This window comes from Oncorhynchus gorbuscha, linkage group LG10 (genome assembly GCF_021184085.1).
Source record: "Oncorhynchus gorbuscha isolate QuinsamMale2020 ecotype Even-year linkage group LG10, OgorEven_v1.0, whole genome shotgun sequence".
NCBI lineage: Eukaryota > Metazoa > Chordata > Actinopteri > Salmoniformes > Salmonidae > Oncorhynchus > Oncorhynchus gorbuscha.
Genome location: NC_060182.1, coordinates 56,970,109 through 56,990,019, shown reverse-complemented (window position 1 = coordinate 56,990,019; position 19,911 = coordinate 56,970,109). Strand labels below are relative to the sequence as shown.

Here is a 19,911-nt window from a genome sequence, read left to right as displayed (position 1 = left end):
GATGGAGATTCACTGAAACAAAAGCACATTGATTGATTGTCACAAGTCAGAGACTTTTGGTAGGGAGTAGAACAGGCTACTACTCGAGTGAAGAGCAAAATCCATTTGTCAAGCTACATTACATGCTAGCAACATGAGCTAGAATCAAGGTGATCATGAGCGCTCACTTCAATTTAGCTAACACTTCCATAGCCTAATTGTTACCAAATAATCCAAATGTATATTCAGTGAAAACCAACCAAAACCGTGCCGAAATGAACATCTAGGTTACCACACACGACCATTGTTGTCACGTCTGCTTCTGGCTCCTCCCCTCCGGCCAGAATACTAACCACCGGTCCTGGGGGTTCATCATTACGCACGCCTGGCACTCATCATTACGCGCACCTGTCAGTCATTATGATTCACCCCTGGACTCCATTACCTTCATAATTTCCACACCTTATTATGTCACTCTCCCAGGTTCACTCACCAGTTGGTATTGTTCTTGTGTATCTGCAAACTGCCTTATGTTAGTGTCGTGTTCTTGGTTTTGTTGTTTTATTAAAACGTTTCACCTGCACCTGCTTCCGACTCACCTCCCCATCATTACAATTGTTTTAAATTAGTATAACAGTTGGATATGACTTTCAGAGTTTCAGTATAAGCAAGAATGACGTACATTCAATTGCATTAGCCTACTTAATATCCAATATTTTCATTGTTCAGTTGATCATAACTAAGGTGAGCTTTCGGCTCTCTGCGCTTTTTCTATGCCCGGTGGCTGTTTCCTCATCTCCTCACTCTGCTGCTGTCCGCCTCCGCCACATTGTTCTCAACACCAGTTTAAATCAATACTGTTTTCTAGAAATCTGACTTTTTTTCAGGGATAAGGGCTCATTTCATTTCTGTGATGTCAGGCTGGACTGGGCTCAGGCTTCAGCTCACCGGTCTTGGGTCGAACCGGGCTTGAATTGTCAGGCCCCATAAACTCTAATGTAAGGACAGGGCTCAAAGGCCCTTCGTGTATGTGTACCTTAGCAGCTTATGCCTTGGCAGATGTCTGTTGTTGCGATGCTGTGTATAAACTGTTTGCATGTTTAGAGAGAGAGAGACAGGGAGAGAGGGGGATGAAAGAGAGAGGTGTCTATTGTTCACATGTGTGTCTGTGCTGTGAATGAACCTACTTGAGGCATTTTGTGATTCTTTGGCAAGGCTTGAAAGGTGATATGAGAGAGAAAGAGAGAAACCGAGAGAGAGAGAGAGACACACACACACACACACACACACACACACACACACACACACACACACACACACACACACACACACACACACACACACACACACACACACACACACACACACACACACACACACACACACACACACACACACACACAGAAAGAGTGCACTGCCATGCAAAGTTTCCGCCTCTGCCTCTATAAGCTTTCTCATCATCCTGCTAACGGTAGCAGGATTTGTGCAGTAACAGGAACATGGTCTAATGGGGACAGCCTTTCAATTACAATGGCTAATGATTAGTAACCATAATAGCAAAGTATGCCTGAAAAGGCCTATGGGACCACTGTGTACACATCAAAACAATTCAGTGTGTGTGTGTGTGTGTGTGTGTGTGTGTGTGTGTGTGTGTGTGTGTGTGTGTGTGTGTGTGTGTGTGTGTGTGTGTGTGTGTGTGTGTGTGTGTGTGTGTGTGTGTGTGTGTGTGTGTGTGTGTGTGTGTGTGTGTGTGTGTGTGTGTGTGTGTGTGTGTGTGTGTGTGCGCCCCTCTGTCAATGGGTGTATTCCTGCCTGAGAATAGGCTACCCTCTTGAATGTTTGGATGCATGCCTGTCTAAATATGTGTACGGGGTCTATTTGGGAGCAGAGAGTACAGTACATATGTGGGTGTGTGTTCAGTTGGATTACAGGATTACAGCTGGTTCATGGTGACTATAGTAGTTGATGAATGGGGTTTTCTCAGTGTTGGTGAGGTCCCAATATAAATGAGACCTACATGAAGCCCAGTGGCTTTCCTCTAGGGCAGGCCTGGGCAAAGGGCAGCCCGGGGGCTGTATGCTCAGATCACATAAAGAATTTGCGATAGTAAAGTTTTGAAAAACATTAAAAGCCCAATGAATACTCTTCTTTGTGTAATGATTTAACTCCCACCGCATGTGGGACATTTATTTTGAAGGCACGTATAAATAACAACTGCACAAGGACAGACTACCAGGAATCAAGGTAAGACCCAGATGCAGGCACATCGAAGATGCAGGCACATCAAATTGTTTAATAGTTGAATATTTCAACAGGGGCAGGCAATAGACAGGTCAAGGCAGGCAGGGGTCAGTAAACCAGAGGTGGAGCAACTGTACCGGACGGTAGGCAGGCTAAGGGTCAGGGTAGGCAGAGGTCAACAATCCAGAGGTGGGGCAAATGTACATGTCGTCAGGCAGGGTCAGGGGCAGGCAGAGTGGTCAGGCAGACGGGCTCAGAGTCAGGGCAGGCAAGGGTCAAAATCAGGAGTATGAGAAAAAGGAGAGACTGGGAAAAGCAGGAGCTGATAACAAAAACAGAAACAGGACCCAAAGGGCTGTGAGAAATAGGTTTGACTCTGGACACATGAAAGGTGGGATGTATACGAAGAGTACGGGGCAACAGAAGATGAACAACAGAGGGGCTAATAATCTTGGAGATGGGAAATGGGACAATAAACTGGGGGGAGAGTTTGCGGGATTCCACCCAGAGGGGCAGTTCCCGAGTGGATAGCCATACCTTCTGCCCGAGACGATACCGGGGAGCCGTGGTCTGATGGCAATCTGCTTGTCGTCGATACCGGGAGGTGGTCTTGAGGAGGGCCGACCGGGCTTTCCTCCAGGTACGACGACAGCGGCGGGCAAATATCTGGGCAGAAGGTACACCGACCTCTTCCCCCTGCTTGGGGAAGAGCGGGGGCTGATACCCCAGAGAACACTCAAACAAAGATATAACCGTGGTAGAGCAGGGAAGGGTGTGGCGGGCATACTCGACCCACACCAGCTGCTGGTTCCAGGAGGTGGGGTTGGCGGAGACCAGGCAGGGCAGAGTAGCCTCAAGATCCTGGTTGGCTCGTTACGATTGGCCATTGAACTGGGGGTGGAACCCAGAGAACAAGTTGGCCGACGACCCAATGAGGGCACAGAACACCTTCCAGAACCGGGACAAGAACTGTAGCACCCGGTCGGAGACCATGTCCACGGGAAGTCCATGGATCCGGAAGACGTGCTGCAAGATCAACTAGCTGAGCTGAACCCAGATCAGAAAATGATTTTCCTGCATTGGGTTATTCATCAGGAGGTGCTCTGTAAATGTTTTCTGAAAATGAGCCATGTTGTGGATACAGTCACTAAAGTGGTAAACTTCATAAGAGCAAAATCTTTAAACCACAGACAGTTTCTCATTGTTTGAAGAGACAGAGTCGGGTTATGCAGATCTCCCCAACCACACAAACGTGAGATGGCTGAGTTTGGGGAAGGTGCTTTAAAGGGTGTGGGACCTGAAGTCGGAGATTGCTGAGTTTTTGCAAATGAAAGGGAAATATGTGGATTTCCCTCAACTGCAAGGTATTGAATGGTTGGCTGATTTTGCCTTCACTGTGGCCCTCATGAATGAACTGAATTCCAAACTACAAGGGAAGGGCCTTTTTGTTCATCAGATGTGTAGCCTTCTCATAGCCTTCAAGGGAAAATTACTCCTCCTGACCCGCCAAGTAGAAGCCAGCAATCTCACCTACCTCCCGACACTACTAGTCTGTTCCCTATCAGATGACCAGCGGGAGAAGTAGACATCGCTGCTGTGTGCTTTGAACGGTGAGTTTTCTCGTCGTTTTGAGTATTTCAAAGTGTTGGAAAATGACATGCTGTTGGTTTCCTCCACCTTCAATGTGGATAACACTCCCGCTGACCTGCAAATTGAACTTATCGAGCTTCAGTCTGATGCTGTGATTGGAGAACTATTCAAAACAATGTCACTGTCGAGGTTTATGCATCTCTCGATGAACAAAACTTTCCAAAGATTAGGAGTCACGCTCAGAAGATGTTTGTACTGTTTGCGTCAACCCTTGTACAGTATGTGAACAGACATTTTCAGTGATGAAATATAACAAGTCAAGGCACAAATCGTCTCTTACTGACTCTCAGCTCTCATCAATCCTGCGCATAGCGACGTCAGAAACTATACCTGACTTCACTGCTCTAGTCAATGCCCATCAGAGACTTCACTCCTCACACTGACTGAGTAGTTTAAATGTAATGTTGAGCTCTCTCTCTCTTGTGGTTTTGTGCATACCTGTTAACAAGAGTTCTGTCCGTGGTGCTGAATGCACAGTGTACTTTTCATTTTAATAATGAAAATACCTACCAAAAGGAGAACATGGATGTGGTTTATTTCTGTGCATGTTAAAAAGGTCAAATAAGTAGCACATCTGGATGTGATCTACAGTAGATATATCTGTCACACAGTCATACACATGATGTATAATCCTGTAATATGATTCTGGCCTGTGATGGCAAAAATATAATCTAATTTGGCCTTCCATGGAAAATCAGGCCTGCTCTAGGTAGATGGCCTGGCACACACACACACAAACACACACACACACACACACACGCACACACACACACACACACACACACACACACACACACACACACACACACACACACACACACACACACACACACACACACACACACACACACACACACACACACACACACACACACACACACACACACACACACACACACACACACCGTGGTCAGTGTCCTTCTCATTGCTCTGAAGTGGCCAACAGAAATTATCACCAACAAGCTCTCGCAGAATTAGATGTTTAACCACGTTCTCCAAACTTTAAATTTAGAAGTTGCTCCAAACGTCAAATTTCTGATCCAGAGTCATGGCATTACCCAAATGAGTCATTAGTCATGGAATTATGCCCATCCGCCACCCCCGTCCACAACGCCCGAGCAAAACCCAAGCCTATTTGATGGTAATAGTGCTCACTGTTGTGGCCGGTTTGAAGGCATGTTTTCAAGATAGACATCCAATTTCGACATTAATCTTGAACGACCTGGCTGATTACCAGAGAAACAGGCTGAGCTGGGACCCACACCACACTCTATGCATCCGGCTACCCAACACATGCACACAAATAGACACACATACCCCACTCTCCCCTGTGTACTTGGTGCGCTGGCACATAGTTAGCCTATGCATGCTGCCAATCCAGCCTAGAGCATAGAAGTAGACTTCCATCACCCACCCATTGACTTACAGTACATGGGTATAACACATTCTATGAATTCTATTTCTATGGGCTGGAGGCCCCAGAGACTCTGGGTTTGTCCGAAATGGCACCCTGTTCCATACGTAGTGCCCTGGGGCCTGGTCAAAAGTAACACATTAGACTAGCCTACATAGTGCATAGGGTGCTATTTTAGACGCAGACTCATTCAAGTGTTTTAATGAGGAAGCCTTTACTAACTGCTTAGCTGCCGTGTCTGTGCCTCTCTCCACACTGACCAGAGGAGATGTGTGGGCCTCTCTTTGCGCGGCCTGGCTAATTGCTGCTCAAGAACGTCTCTTGCTGTCCCGTCTCATCGATAAAGGCCCTCCGTAGGGAAACCTGGAGGCACCTAAAGACAAAACAAACCTGAACGGCCAATCGATAAGAATGAATGTGAGCGTTACCGGTCAGCCAAAGGCTCCGAACGTGTGTGTGTTTTGTGTGTGGGGTGGGTGGGTGGGGTCGGGGAGGTTTGTGTGTGTGCATGCGTGTGTGTCTGTGTGTGTGTAATTCTCCAGTGCTTCCTGTGTTCTCCTATGGGATCTTTACCCATCACTACTCCACTCTGGGCTATTGTCTGCCTCTGCATTTTGATGCGATTTTGATTAGGCCCTTATCACAGATCTCAGAACAGGCTTCACACAGCTATAATTCTATAATCCTTGACTTGTATGCCATAGATAGATTATCTTAATATGTTTTTCATATTGAGGCCATAAACTATCAAAATGAAGAAAGTCGCACACTCCATGTATAAACTCCCAGGAATTGAATGGGTATTTACCTAATACATTGCTGGGAGTTTATACATGGAGTGTTCGACTTTCTTTATTTTGATAGTTTATAGTTTCGCCGTTAGTCAGCACCTCCACACAAACTATTATTTCTGGGTGTGCACCAGCTCATGTTTTTTAAATTTCATATTGAGGCCACCAGTTGCATATAAAGGTTCATATTTAAAGCTGGAATCCATACTTGGGGAAACTGCCAACATGCTCTATCAGTCTCACTGCAGAATTAGACGTTTATCCACGTTTCTGCCAATATCAAATTTTGTAAGTTGTTTCAAACTGCAAATTCAGAAGGTTAATAAGGGTTAAGGTTTTTGATATGCTAAAACAATGTTAAAACATGAAGTTTAAAGGCACTCATTCAGAATGGTTAAGGTAAGGGATAAGATGTGTCCACCGCTGGGATCGAACACCCGTAACGCGTCAAGCACAAGCGTACATCCTTTTACGATATTATAACAACAAAGAAGTTACTTAAAACAGCTGACACTGTTTTCTTTTCATCTGACGCCATTGAAAGGCATTGCATGCGCAATAGAGGAACAGTGTACCGTATGTTTTCTCTCCTCACCATTCTGAATGCTCCTCTCCTCCATTTCATCAACAAAACAAAAACGATAACAAATGTGCTGGGGGGCTTAAAAAAGGGACCCTTTTTTAAACACTTTTAATGTATTTATTTTTTTATCAGATATCGGACCATTTTATAATCCACTGATTATGACATTGTTTCAGCCTATATTGCCACTCTGTATTAGTGGATTTTTTCAACGCTGTTTCACCGTAAACACTTTTAATGTATTTATTTTTTTATCAGATATCGGACCATTTTATAATCCACTGATTATGACATTGTCTGCTGCAGCCTATATTGCCACTCTGTATTAGAGGTCGACCGGTTATGATTTTTCAACGCCGATACCGATTATTGGAGGAACAAAAAAGCCGATAGCGATTAATCGGCCGATTTAAAAAACTAAAATGTATTTGTAATAATGACAATTACAACAATACTGAATGAACACTTATTTTAGCTTAATATAATACATCAATTAAATCAATTTAGCCTTAAGGTAATAATGAAAGATGTTCCATTTGGTTTAAATAATGCAAAAACAAAGTGTTGGAGAAGAAAGTAAAAGTGCAATATGTGCTATGTAAGAAAGCTAACGTTTCAGTTCCTTGCTCAGAACATGAGAACATATGAAAGCTGATGGTTCCTTTTAACATGAGTCTTCAATATTCTCAGGTAAAAAGTTTTAGGTTGTAGTTATTATTGGAATTATAGGTCTATTTCCCTCTCTACCATTTGTATTTCATTATCCTTTGACTATTAGATGTTCTTATAGGCACTTTAGTATTGCCAGTGTAACAGTATAGCTTCCGTCCCTCTCCTCGCTCCTCCCTGGGCTCGAACCAGCAACACAACGACAACAGCCACCATCGAAGCAGCGTTACCCATGCAGAGCAAGGGGAACAACAACTAGAAGGCTAAGAGCGAGCAACGTTTGAAATGCTATTAGCGCGCGCTAACTAGCTAGCCATTTCACATCGGTTACACCAGTCTAATCTCGGAAGTTGATAGGCTTGAAGTCATAAACAGCGCAATGCTTGACGCAAAATTTTGCACTCCGTTATTGCGTTGGACTCGTTAACTAAGGTTGCAAGATTGGATCACCCGAGCTGACAAGGTGAAAATCTGTCATTCTGCCCCTGAACAAGGCAGTTAACCCACGCCATCATTGAAAATAGGAATGTGTTCTTAACTGACTTGCCTAGTTAAATAAAGGTATTTAAAAAAAGACAGATTTCCGATTGTTATGAAAACGTGTAATCGGCTCTAATTAATCGGCCATTCCGATTAATCGGTCGACCTCTACTCTGTATCTCTGCTTGAAGTGTTTTCTCTGTTCCTATGTGACTCGTCCTGCCACAGTGTCATCTCTCCACCCACTCTCTCCCGCCGCATATTTGCTTTTGTTCTTGTCTCCCTGCCCCCCGAGCTGACTCACAATGATAATCTTGACCAAGCCGTAAAAGGTCAAGGTTAGCCAACAAATTGCCTCAAAGCAATCAGCCCTATCGGTCTCTCTTCTAACACACCATTTGCTCTCTCTCTCTCTCTCTCTCTCTCTCTCTCTCTCTCTCTCTCTCTCTCTCTCTCTCTCTCTCTCTCTCTCTCTCTCTCTCTCTCTCTCTCTCTCTCTCTCTCTCTCTCTCTCTCTCTCTCTCTCTCTCTCTCTGTTTACTCACGCGACTCGTGTCAGGGGGTCTGCCCACTTTGAAGTCGCACCTCTAGAGCGAGGGCTCTGCGAGAGCCGGGGACATCAAAGCAACCGTGGTCCACTTGGTGGTGACATTTCGGCGGCAGCGTGACCCAGTGGGATGTAGCAGGGATTGGGACGATGAGGCTCAGCTGTCCTTTAAGACCCCTGGCTGCTCCAGGGCTGTGGGGTGTTTGCCTCTACTCTACACAGGATTGGCTTTCATTACATGAAACAGGATCCCCCCCCTTACCCCTCGGCCAACAATAGAGCCACCACAGTGCTCTGGAGTTCATACAATCTACTGTAACCAGAACTTCTGTGGACACATGTGCTCCAAACACACACACAAGCACACGCACATGGTCGCGGGCTCCCGTACACACACACACACGTTAAACACACAAACACAGAGACGGACAGACAGACAGACACACACACAGACACTCACACACAAAGGGAAAGTGTGTGAAAGGGTAGCTAGGGGTGCCCTTGTCACCTGGCCTTTCCTGTCAAGTTTGGTGCGAGTTCATCACAACACAAGTCATTCTGCTGCTATGCTTACCTCAATACATTGTAACATACCCAATATCAAAGCATGTAATCAACACAGGTTCAGTAGCTGAAGGAATGTTTTTATGTATGTAGGCTGGTGTAGCTGTTTAGGCTTAGGCAGACAGGTGTTATTAATGTGTCGGCCCACAGGGTACCACATGTAGGGGTGTCATGATCTCCCCAACAGCTGTCTTCAGCTGTGACTGGTATTGTAAACACCTCCTAAAGCCAGGCTTGGTTAGAAGGCTTGGCCCTGGATATTGTGTGAGTCCAAGTACAAACAAAACAAACGGGCATAAGATGAGGAAAGCCCATGACTGTGTTCTATTACAATGTAGAGGGGAGATCCCCTTACATTGGTTCACTCACATTCGGCCCCTGGTGACCGTGTCGTTGTGTGTGTCTGCAGAGCTGGAATCAACATGTTTCCAGGAATGCTAGCTGTTACAAAGCCATCTCGTTGATGGAAATGTGTGTTTGTGTGTGTGTGCGTTGTCCCAGGTGGAGATCGAGAAGCTCGACTACCACCACTACCTGCCTTTATTCTTCGACGGGCTGTGTGAGACTGTGCACCCCTACGAGTTCTTCGCCCGCCAGGGGGTCCACGACATGCTCGAGCACGGGGGCACCAAGATCCTGCCCGTCATCCCCCAACTCATCATCCCCATCAAAAGTGAGTGGCTAAACGTTATTGAAGCGTCACAGAAAACACGTAACGTTATTACGGCACAGATACTGCTGTTAAACGCAACCACAACACTTATCATCATCCTTTTCAAGACTGAGTGGCCGCAAACATTACAGCAACATCGCAGGAACAGTGGCACAACATTATCAGACCATAAACACAACTCTTTCATACAACCACAACCCTCTCGCAGCAAATCTAGGCCAAATCTCCTATAACAAGATTATAAAGAGATCATTTACTAACGTGTGGCCAGTAACCACAAGCCGGAAAGACATGGATTGACAATGGATAAACCCCCAATGCCCTATTCTTCAGCCACTAGTTGTTGCCATCGACACAGTGAAGACCTCAGTGAAAAGCCCACATATGGCTCCTTGCGTCTTCCAGACCTATTATTATTAGACAGCAGGGCTAAGTGTTCTTGTTTTGCTGTTAGTGGATGAGACCCAGTCATAAGGCAATGCTGCCCAGCTCCCATGAATATGGGGACGCGCTACATTTAAATGTGCTTTGCCTCCCTGACTCTGGCGAGTCCGGCAGGACAACACCTCATTGGTTCGGTAACGTCTGCTTCCAACTCACTCCCTCAAACAGGTGGATCCCCTGAACGCAGCTCACTTTCCAGCCCACTTTCCAGCTGACACTTTCAAACACCTAGATCCCCCTGAACGCAGCTCACTTTCCAGCCCACTTTCCAGCTCACACTCTCAAACACCTAGAAACTCCCTGAACGCAGCTCACTTTCCAGCCCACTTTCCAGCTCACACTCTCAAACACCTAGAAACCCCCTGAACGCAGCTCACTTTCCAGCCCACTTTCCAGCTCACACTCTCAAACACATAGATCCCCCTGAACGCAGCTCACTTTCCAGCCCACTTTCCAGCTCACACTCTCAAACACCTAGAAACCCCCTGAACGCAGCTCACTTTCCAGCCCACTTTCCAGCTCACACTCTCAAACACATAGATCCCCCTGAACGCAGCTCACTTTCCAGCCCACTTTCCAGCTGACACTTTCAAACACCTAGATCCCCCTGAACGCAGCTCACTTTCCAGCCCACTTTCCAGCTCACACTCTCAAACACCTAGAAACCCCCTGAACGCAGCTCACTTTCCAGCTCACACTCTCAAACACATAGATCCCCTGAACACAGCTCAGTCTCCAGATCCCAATCACCTGAATTCTAACCACCTGTTCACACACCTGTATGTCATTATCACACACTATTTAGTTCAGTTCTTTGTACCCCATCACTGTGAGGTATTGTTTGTTTTGTAACACACGTCTTTTGGAGCTCTGTTTTTCCCGTGATTTACTCCTGTATGCTAGTTTTTTCCTGCCTCACTAACGACACGTTTTGCCTATTCCCTGCCTGTACTTTAGCCTATCGGATTTCCTGTTATCTACCTATTTCCTGACCTCCCGGACTATGTTACTTGCCTATTCACTGCCTGTACTGTTGCCCTTTTGGACCCCCTGTGTATGACCTTCTGCCTCCCCCTGGACCCAGCTACCTGCCTCCTCCTGTTGTCCTTTGCAATAAACACCCGCTTGCGTCCTGCGCTTGAAACCAGCACTCTGTCTCCCTTCGTGTTCATTACAGGTTTGTCCTGAAATCACGCGCACAGTTGGCAGGCCGCAGACTAGTTGGTCACGTCCAGGGGTGAGCGGGGACTAGCAAAAATAGCTTCAACATTTAGACAGGGATGAAACGACGAACACACAGGCTTCTAAGTTGTTATATGTAGAAAAATATATAATGTATTATTCAGTATGCTTGTATGTTCGCATGCTCTCACTCACACACACACATACACAAACATACGCTAACTTTCCACACACTGAGAGGGTTTGTTTTGCAATGGAGCCAACTAAGTGTCAGTTTCAAAGTGGGAGATTTTAAGCGGCGCCCAGTAAGTGAGTTTGAGCAGTTGGCCGTGTGTGTGTGTGTGTTCAGTGTTTCAGCGCCTGCTGAGGCAGAGGGGTGGAACGACCAACATGAGGCAGGGCCGCTGGAGACATGAAGACATGCTGACAGGTTGACCCTGGCAATAGAGTACACACACACACACACTCACACACACACACTGCTTACTGAGTCGCAACAGAGGACGGACAGAGCATGGCCCAGTGCACATCATAACACCAAGACACAACGGTGTGTGTGTGTGTACATGTGTTTTGGTTTTTGTGTATGTGACTTTTAGTTGTTTACTTGATTTACACTAGAATTCCCATTTTTCAATTTATTCACATAGTTTGTTTAATTTACCAATTGATTTCATTTGAGAAAGTCTGATTGCTGTCTGGTCATGCGTTCAGCTGTTTCACAACACTCTAAAACCAAATGGCTGCATATCGATATATGATTTTTAGACTATCGACAACTCATAAATGTGATTAATGTGTTTTATAAATAAGAGAGAGCTGACATTGTGTTTTTGACTGAGACGATTATTGCTTTGATGCCTCGTTTTCAAAAATTGTCCTTGGTGGTACTAGGCCTATACTGCTTAGATCTGTATCCTCTCATACACGTGTTCACACACACACACACACACACACACACACACACACACACACACACACACACACACACACACACACACACACACACACACACACACACACACACACACACACACACACACACACACACACACACACACACACACACACACTCATACCCAAGTCCACGTAGCCACTATGTCCACTCATGCATACTGACTCCCTCATATAGTAGCTACAAATTCCTAAAACCCAAAGGTGAACCATTCCTTATGAAAACGCACATCTAGCTGTGATAATGGAATTTTAAATGGCCTGCTTGTTATTAGCTTCTTGGTTTATTAAAATCAGGCCCATTTTTGCCTGCCATGCGTCAAACCCGCCGGCCCATGTCTGTGTTGCAGATTAATTACTTTTCAATAGAACTCCAAGGAAGGAGAGAAAAATAAGTGCAGGCTGCAATCTGAAAGGCAGAAAGTTTTCTCTGACTGACGTTAATATAGAAGCCTCCATCTGGCTGGCGCCGGCGGGCTGTTATCTTGCGACTGGCTAAATCACGTTGTTGGACTCTGAATTTTGATGATCATGAGTCATGACTTCGGGTCACCCGATGAGAATACGCAATGGGCTGTGCCGTTGTCATAGACCTTTACTCTGAAACTGAACTCAGGTCAATGTGGAGTGCGCTCGCCTCCTTGCACCCACCTGTCACAGAGGCTACATTAGGCTAGAACAGGGTTCCCCAAATGGGTTTCCAAACCTAGGTCCGCAGGTTTTCTTAGCAAAATAATAAGGGAAGGGGATACCTAGTCAGTTGTACAACAATGTCTTCCGCATCTAACCCAACCCCTCTGAATCAGAGAGGTGCGGGGGGCTGCCATAATCGACATCCACGTCTTCGGCACCCGGGGAACAGTGGGTTAACTGCCTTGCTCAGGGGCAGAACGACAGATTCTTACTTTGTCAGCTCAAGGGATAGAACCAGCAACCTTTCGGCTACCTGCCGACCAATTGTGAATTAAATTGATTAAATTGAGATTTCTTGTCACTGGCCTACACTTAATACATTCCTTAATGTCAAAGTAGAATTGTGTTTTTCACATTCTTTACAAATTAACAAAACATTTAAAGCTGAAATTTCTTCAGTCAATAAGTATTCAATCCCTTTGTATGCCAAGCCTAAATAAGTTCAGGAGTAAAAATGTGCTTAAAACCTGTTTGGGATAGGGGGCAGCATTATTAGGAGTATTTGATAGAAAACACTGATGTCTGTGAGTATAACAGAACTCATATGGCAGGCGAAAACCTGAGAAAAATCCAACCAGGAAGTGAGAAATCTGAGGTTCGTAGTTTTTCAACTCATTGCCTATCGAATATACAGTGTCTATGGGGTCATATTGCACTTTCTAAGGCTTCCACTAGATGTCAACAGTCTTTAGAAACTTGTTTGAGGCTTCTACTGTGAAGTGGGGGCGAATGAGAGCTGAATCAAGGCCTGCCAGAGTCCAATGAGTTGATCACGCTCGCTCATTGATTCTATACATTGTTTCTACGAACTGTAATATAACTTTTTGAACTTTTCATCTGAACTTTCGCCTGGACCTGCCCGCGCTTCTTGAGTTTGGATTTGTTTACCAAACGCGCTAACAAAAGGAGGTATTTGGACATAAATAATGGACTCGATCGAACACAACAAACATTTATTGTGGAACTGGGATTCCTGGGATTGCATTCTGATGAAGATCATCAAAGGTAAGTGAATATTTATAACGCTATTTTTTACTTTTACTGACTCCACAACATGGTGGATATCTGCATGGCTTGATTTTGTGTCTGAGCGCCGGACTCAGATTATTGCATGGTTTGCTTTTCCGTAAAGCTTTTTTGAAATCTGACACAGCGGTTGCATTAATAACAAGTCATAATAAGTTGCCTGGACTCACTCTGTGTGCAATAATAGTGTTTAACATGATTTTGACTGTCTACCTCATCTCTGTACTCCACACATACAATTATCTGTGTGGTCCCTCAGTCGAGCAGTGAATTTCAAACACAGATTCAACCACAAAGATTGGGGAGATTTTCCAAAGCCTCGCAAAAAAGGGCACATATTGGTATATATATATATATATATATATATATATATATATATATATATATATATATATATATATATATTGGCAAAGAAGGGGTCCCCTGATCGGTAAGGATCTCCTTTGGAACCCCTACATTGGTGAACAAGAGCACCAATTCCTTTGCAATATTTTTGGAAGCCATCGTCCGAAGGGGAATGGCTTCTGGGTAGCGAGTGGCATAATCTAGAATGACCAGAATGTATTGGTGCCCTCTGGCGGATTTGGGTAGTGGGCCCACTAAATCCATCGCTATCCTCTCAAATGGCGTTTCGATTATGGGGAGTGGCACTAACGGGCTTCTAACAGCTGGTCGGGGAGCTGTTAACTGGCACTCCGGGCACTCTCCACAATGCCGAGCCACTTCAGCTTGAATTCCTGGCCAGTAAAACCACCTTACAATCTGGTCTCAGGTTTTTATCGATACCAAGGTGTCCACCCAGAATGTGCCCATGAGCTAGATCCATTACTGTCCTCCGGTACCTGGTGGGAACCAACAACTGTTCCACCACATCAACCCCTATTTTCGAGACTCTGTACACCAAACCCTTTTTCATGAAGGGGGGAAAACTATTAGGCATCATCCCAACATTTATGGGAGTACCATCTACGACCTGCACATCTGCTCTGGCTTGCTGCAGGGTTGGATCCTGGTTTTGGGCCGTCCCAAAATTAGTCAAGGACCCTGCCAGGTCTGCTGGTTCTAGATCGTCGTCCTCTGAATTCAGATCGACCCCAGCCCCACTAGTACCGGGCAGATCGTTATCAGCGAGATTTGCCACTTCATCCTCCTCCTCCCCTACTAGCACCTGTGATGTTGTCCCCTGGGATACCTCTTTTCTTGGCTTTGGTTGAAGATCCCATGCTTCTTCCTGCTTGGTCAGGGATGTTGGCTTCTCAAATATGCCATTCTTGTGGCCTAACTTTGCAAAGTTAGGAAAGTCTCTACCCAATATTACATCATATGGCATCTTTGGGACCACGCCGACCTCATAATCCAGCAGACCGTCCTCTGTTTGTATGCTCACTAAGGCCATGGGGTACAGACGGGTATCCCCATGAATGCATGTAACACTGATATCCTGTCTTGTATCCAGTTTATGATTCGGCACTAGGCTTGCAATGACCAGGGTTAGCATACTGCCGGAATCCAGCAGTGCTTCAACCTCTTTCCCTTCAATCTTCACCCTGCACATATGTTTGTTTCTTGATAATTCAAGTACAATGGTTACAACAGGACATGCATACCGTATATCATCTTCATTTTCACCGAGGTTACATTGCATTGGCTCTTCTTTAATAGGGAAGTAGGCTGCAATATGTCCCGGTTGATTACAATTGTAACAGATAATAGGGGTTCGGGGGGATACCCCCTCGACACCCAGTCCCGGTTTCCGTTTTTTCCTTTAGTGTCTCGGCCTGATTCTGATTCTTTCCTCATGGCCCCACGCTGCTCTCTTTCCCCTTCATATGTTGGGACAGCCTTACCCTGTCCGCTCGTTCACCCAGGCCTGGGGAACGGGAATCTTTCCTCCTGTGCCTGCTCAGCTTTTCCTGCCGTACAATACCGTTCAACCAGGCCCACGAGATGGTCGGCGGAAAGTACCTCGTTCTGGCCAACCCATCATTTCACTTCTTGGGGTAGACCTCGCTGAAACTGGTTGAGTACGATGGTCTCGGCGATCTCGGCGGATGACCGGGTCTCTGGTCGCAACCATTTCCGTGCCAGGTGAATCAAGTCGAACATCTGTGTTCGTCGGGGTTGTCCCGGTCGGTAGGACCACTGGTGGAAGCGGTGTGCCCTCATGGTATCGGTCACTCCCAGTCTAGTCAGGATCTCTCCCTTTAGTTTATCGTAATCCTGTGCATCTTTCAACTCCAGGTCGAAATACGCTTTTTGAGCATCCCCTGCCAGGTATGGTGCCAGAAGCCCTGCCCATTCTTCTTTTGGCCACTTCTCCCTCTCTGCCGTCCTTTCGAAGGTGGTAAGATGTGCTTCCACATCATCCTTCCACATCATCCATCATCCACATCATCCTGTACTGCCATTTTTTTGAAGAAAATGATTGGCCCGCCTCTGGGTATTTACTGCTGGTAATTGAGCCCCAATTTGGTCCACTAGCCCCTTTATGTCCCGCCTTATGGCGGACCTTTGTAAACTGTGGCAGGTGAAACAGTTGAGGACATCGGTTTACCATCCTCAGACAGACGGGCTGGTTGAGAGATTCAACCGGACCCTGAAGTCAATGCTCAGGAAGGTAATCGATAAGGATGGGAAAAACTGGGATTGCAATGTTGCCGTATCTGATGTTTGCCATTAGAGAGGTTCCTCAAGCCTCGCTGGGGTTTTCTCCCTTTGAGCTGGTATATGGGAGGCATCCCCGGGGAATCTTAGACATCGCCCGGGAAACCTGGGAGCACCAATCCACCCCGTATACTAGTGTCATAAAGCACAGTCATGCCCATTGTCAGAGAGCACATGAGACAAGCACAGGAGCACAGGAGCACCAGCGGCACACGTATAACCGGCAGGCTACCCTGAGGGAATTTCAACCGGGAGATAAGGTGTTAGTGCTGATCCCCACGGTAGAGTGTAAACTACTAGCCACATGGAAAGGACCATATGAAGTACTGGAGAGAATAGGAGAAGTCAATTATCGGATCCGACAGCCAGGTCGACGGCCCCAGGAACAGATTTATCACATAAACCTGTTAAAAGCATGGAGAGAGAGAGAAACACTAATGGTCACATACCCCACACACACTCGGGAGACAGCCGAAGTAAATATTTCACCCACTCTGTCCCCAGCACAAGTACAGGAAGTAAAGACCCTGATCCAGAAAAACAGAGATGTGTTTTCAGAGGTACCTGGCCGAACTGAGGTTACGGCTCATGATATCGTTTCCCTACCAGGGAGAAAAGTGAGCATGAGGCTATATCGGGTACCCGAGGCTCGACAGGCCGCGATTAGAGCAGAGACGGAGAAAATGTTGACAGCTGGAGTGGTCGAAGAGTCACATAGTGAGTGGTCTAGCCCAATTGTGATGGTCTCCAAGCCCGATGGGTCTTTGCGGTTCTGTAACAACTTTCGGAAGGTAAATCCAGCCAATCTCTATTGTCTCTTTCTCTATTGTTCATAGATCCTTCCAGCCCTCTCTCTCCCTCTTCCTGGTTTTCCTTGACCCTTTATCTCTGGGTCGGCTCCACCTTCTGAGGGTTCCCCTTGCTTCTGGGACTTGTAGATTTGGCGGTCGGCCATTTTGTGATCTGTAGTTCTGACAGGGGTGACCATTTTAGTGATCGGGCAGAGCCCGTTTATTAGTTCTGCTCTCACATATCTGCCATTTATCACTCTACCCCCTTCTTTTCCACAATATATATATATATATATATACATATAAAAAGAGACACTGAATATCCCTTTGGATGGTGTATCAATACACCCAGTCACTACAAAGATACAGGCATCCTTTCTAAATGAGTTGCCGGAGAGGAAGGAAACCACTCAGAAATTTCACAATGAGGCCAATGGTGACTTTAAAACAGTTATAGAGTTTAATGGCTGTGATAGGAGAAGACTGAGGATGGATCAACAACATTGTAGTTACTCCACAATACTAACCTAATTGACAGAGTTAAAAGAAGTACTGTACAGAACACTACAAAGAAATTGGCAAAGCAATTTACTGAGTAAGACTCCATACTGTCAAGCAATGTGGTGGCTGCATCATGTTATGGATTTGCTTGTAATTGTTAAGGACTGAGGAGTTTTTCAGGATAAAAAATCTATTGAGTGGAGCTAAGCACGGGCCAACTCCTAGAGGAGAACCTGGTTCAGTCAGCTTTCCACCACCCCTGTGAGATGAATTCCCCTTTCAGCAGGACAATAACCTAAAACACAAGGCCAAATCTACACTGGAGTTGCTTACCAAGACAGTGAATGTTCCTGAGTGGCCTAGTTACAGTTTTGACTTAAATATTCTTGTAAATCTATGGCACGACCTGAAAAAAGTAGTCTACCAATGATCAACAACCAATTTTACAGAGCTTGACGATTTTTTAAAAGAATAATGGGCAAATGAAGCACAATTCAGGTGTAGAAAGCTCTTAGAAACTCAGAAATACATACATCTGTAATTGCTGTCAAAGGTGATTCTAACATGTATTGACTCATGGGGCTACTAATTTTCCTCCACTTTGACATAAGATAATTTTGTGTAGATAGTAGCCAAAAATGACAATTAAATTAATTTTTATTCCACTTTGTAACACAACAAAATGTGAAAAAAGTCTAGGGGTGTGAATATTTTATGAAGGCACTATATATGTGATTGTAAACAAATGTAAGTAAGGTTTGAAATTATTATGTTTTAGTTAATATATTATATTTGTTTGGGCTTCTTGCGGACAATTTCCCTTCTACAAATGATTAGTGATTGTATTTTTAACCCCCTGACCATCCGCTCAAGAAATAAAATCAGCCCACGGCTGAATCTAGTTGATAATCCCTGGGCGAGAATGATTGAGAAAAGGTTGAGTATTATGATGTGTTGCTTTTGAAACCTTGAAAGGCCTCAATCATGGCACAGGGGGGTTTCTTTTTAGCATTTTGAGCCCAGATTGTCATTTAAAATAACCCTTAACATTGTCATTCCAACACTACATTTTTCAATCGGAGGAAATAAATTATGAGAAAATTATATTGATATGCTGTCATAAGCATTTCCTACCCTCTTTAAATAAGGAACAAAATTCTCAGCCACGTCTCCATTGAGCCTCCACAGATTGGCGTAACATTTGTTCACTCTACGAGACCAAAATTAAATTTTCATTACAAGGAGATCCCCGGCTTAGGAAAGAGAACATTTCGCAGTGATCTGAAAAGTATATTTATATTACAACAAACTCGATTGACTAAAATCTTCAAAATGCCACTCACCTGTGACATTTGGGGGAGATGAGAATACAACGCTGTGCTTATTTTTTGGGGGGAACAGAATATCTAATAGACGCGGCTTGAATAGATGATTACTTTATTCATATCCGATGTGATGCGGATTGTACCAAACGTTAATACATCCGACTCAGATTCTTCCCCTTTTGTGAGAGGCGAGAGCCTGGATGAATAATTGAACAGTCCCACGGTCCAAATGTCACAGCTAGGGAAAATTGTTTGCACTTGTGGTAATTAGAATTTCATTATTTGTTATGTGCGTTTGAAATCCCTGTCAGTCCAGATTCAACCTTATTACCGTGATGGCAGATAGCTCTCCCCGTGTGTGAAGGAACAGGAGAAAGATCCTATAATGGATACGCTCATACTGCCTTGTCTGTAACACTAATACACGCACAGTCACACGTGCATGCCCACACACATGCGCGTAAACAAAAAAGCACATGCACACCCACACACACACACACACATTGAATGGAATGTATAAAATATGAAGGCTTGGAATGAAAGATGATAGGACCATCCATTCTTCATGTTCACATCCTGTCACACAGAGCATGTGTATAAGTGACACCCCTGGGTTTGACGACACAATGTCCTTGTAATGGAATGTTAGCGGTGTGTGTATGAGTGTGTCATCGGTGTGTGTGGATTACACATTCTCCGTCTCTGACTGAGAGTGGGTTTGACATGAATATCACTTGTTT

General features: G+C 45.1%; 1 protein-coding gene across 1 annotated transcript in view; it reads left to right on the top strand.

Moving 5' to 3' along the window:
* The window catches only part of LOC124046266 (parkin coregulated gene protein homolog), a 277,559-nt gene that overhangs the window by 128,987 nt on the left and 128,661 nt on the right, over positions 1 to 19,911 (top strand). Inside the window, exon 3 of the mRNA XM_046366438.1 lies at positions 9,420 to 9,591. Coding sequence (XP_046222394.1) covers positions 9,420 to 9,591 — 172 coding nt within the window. The remainder of the gene's footprint in view (positions 1 to 9,419; positions 9,592 to 19,911) is intronic.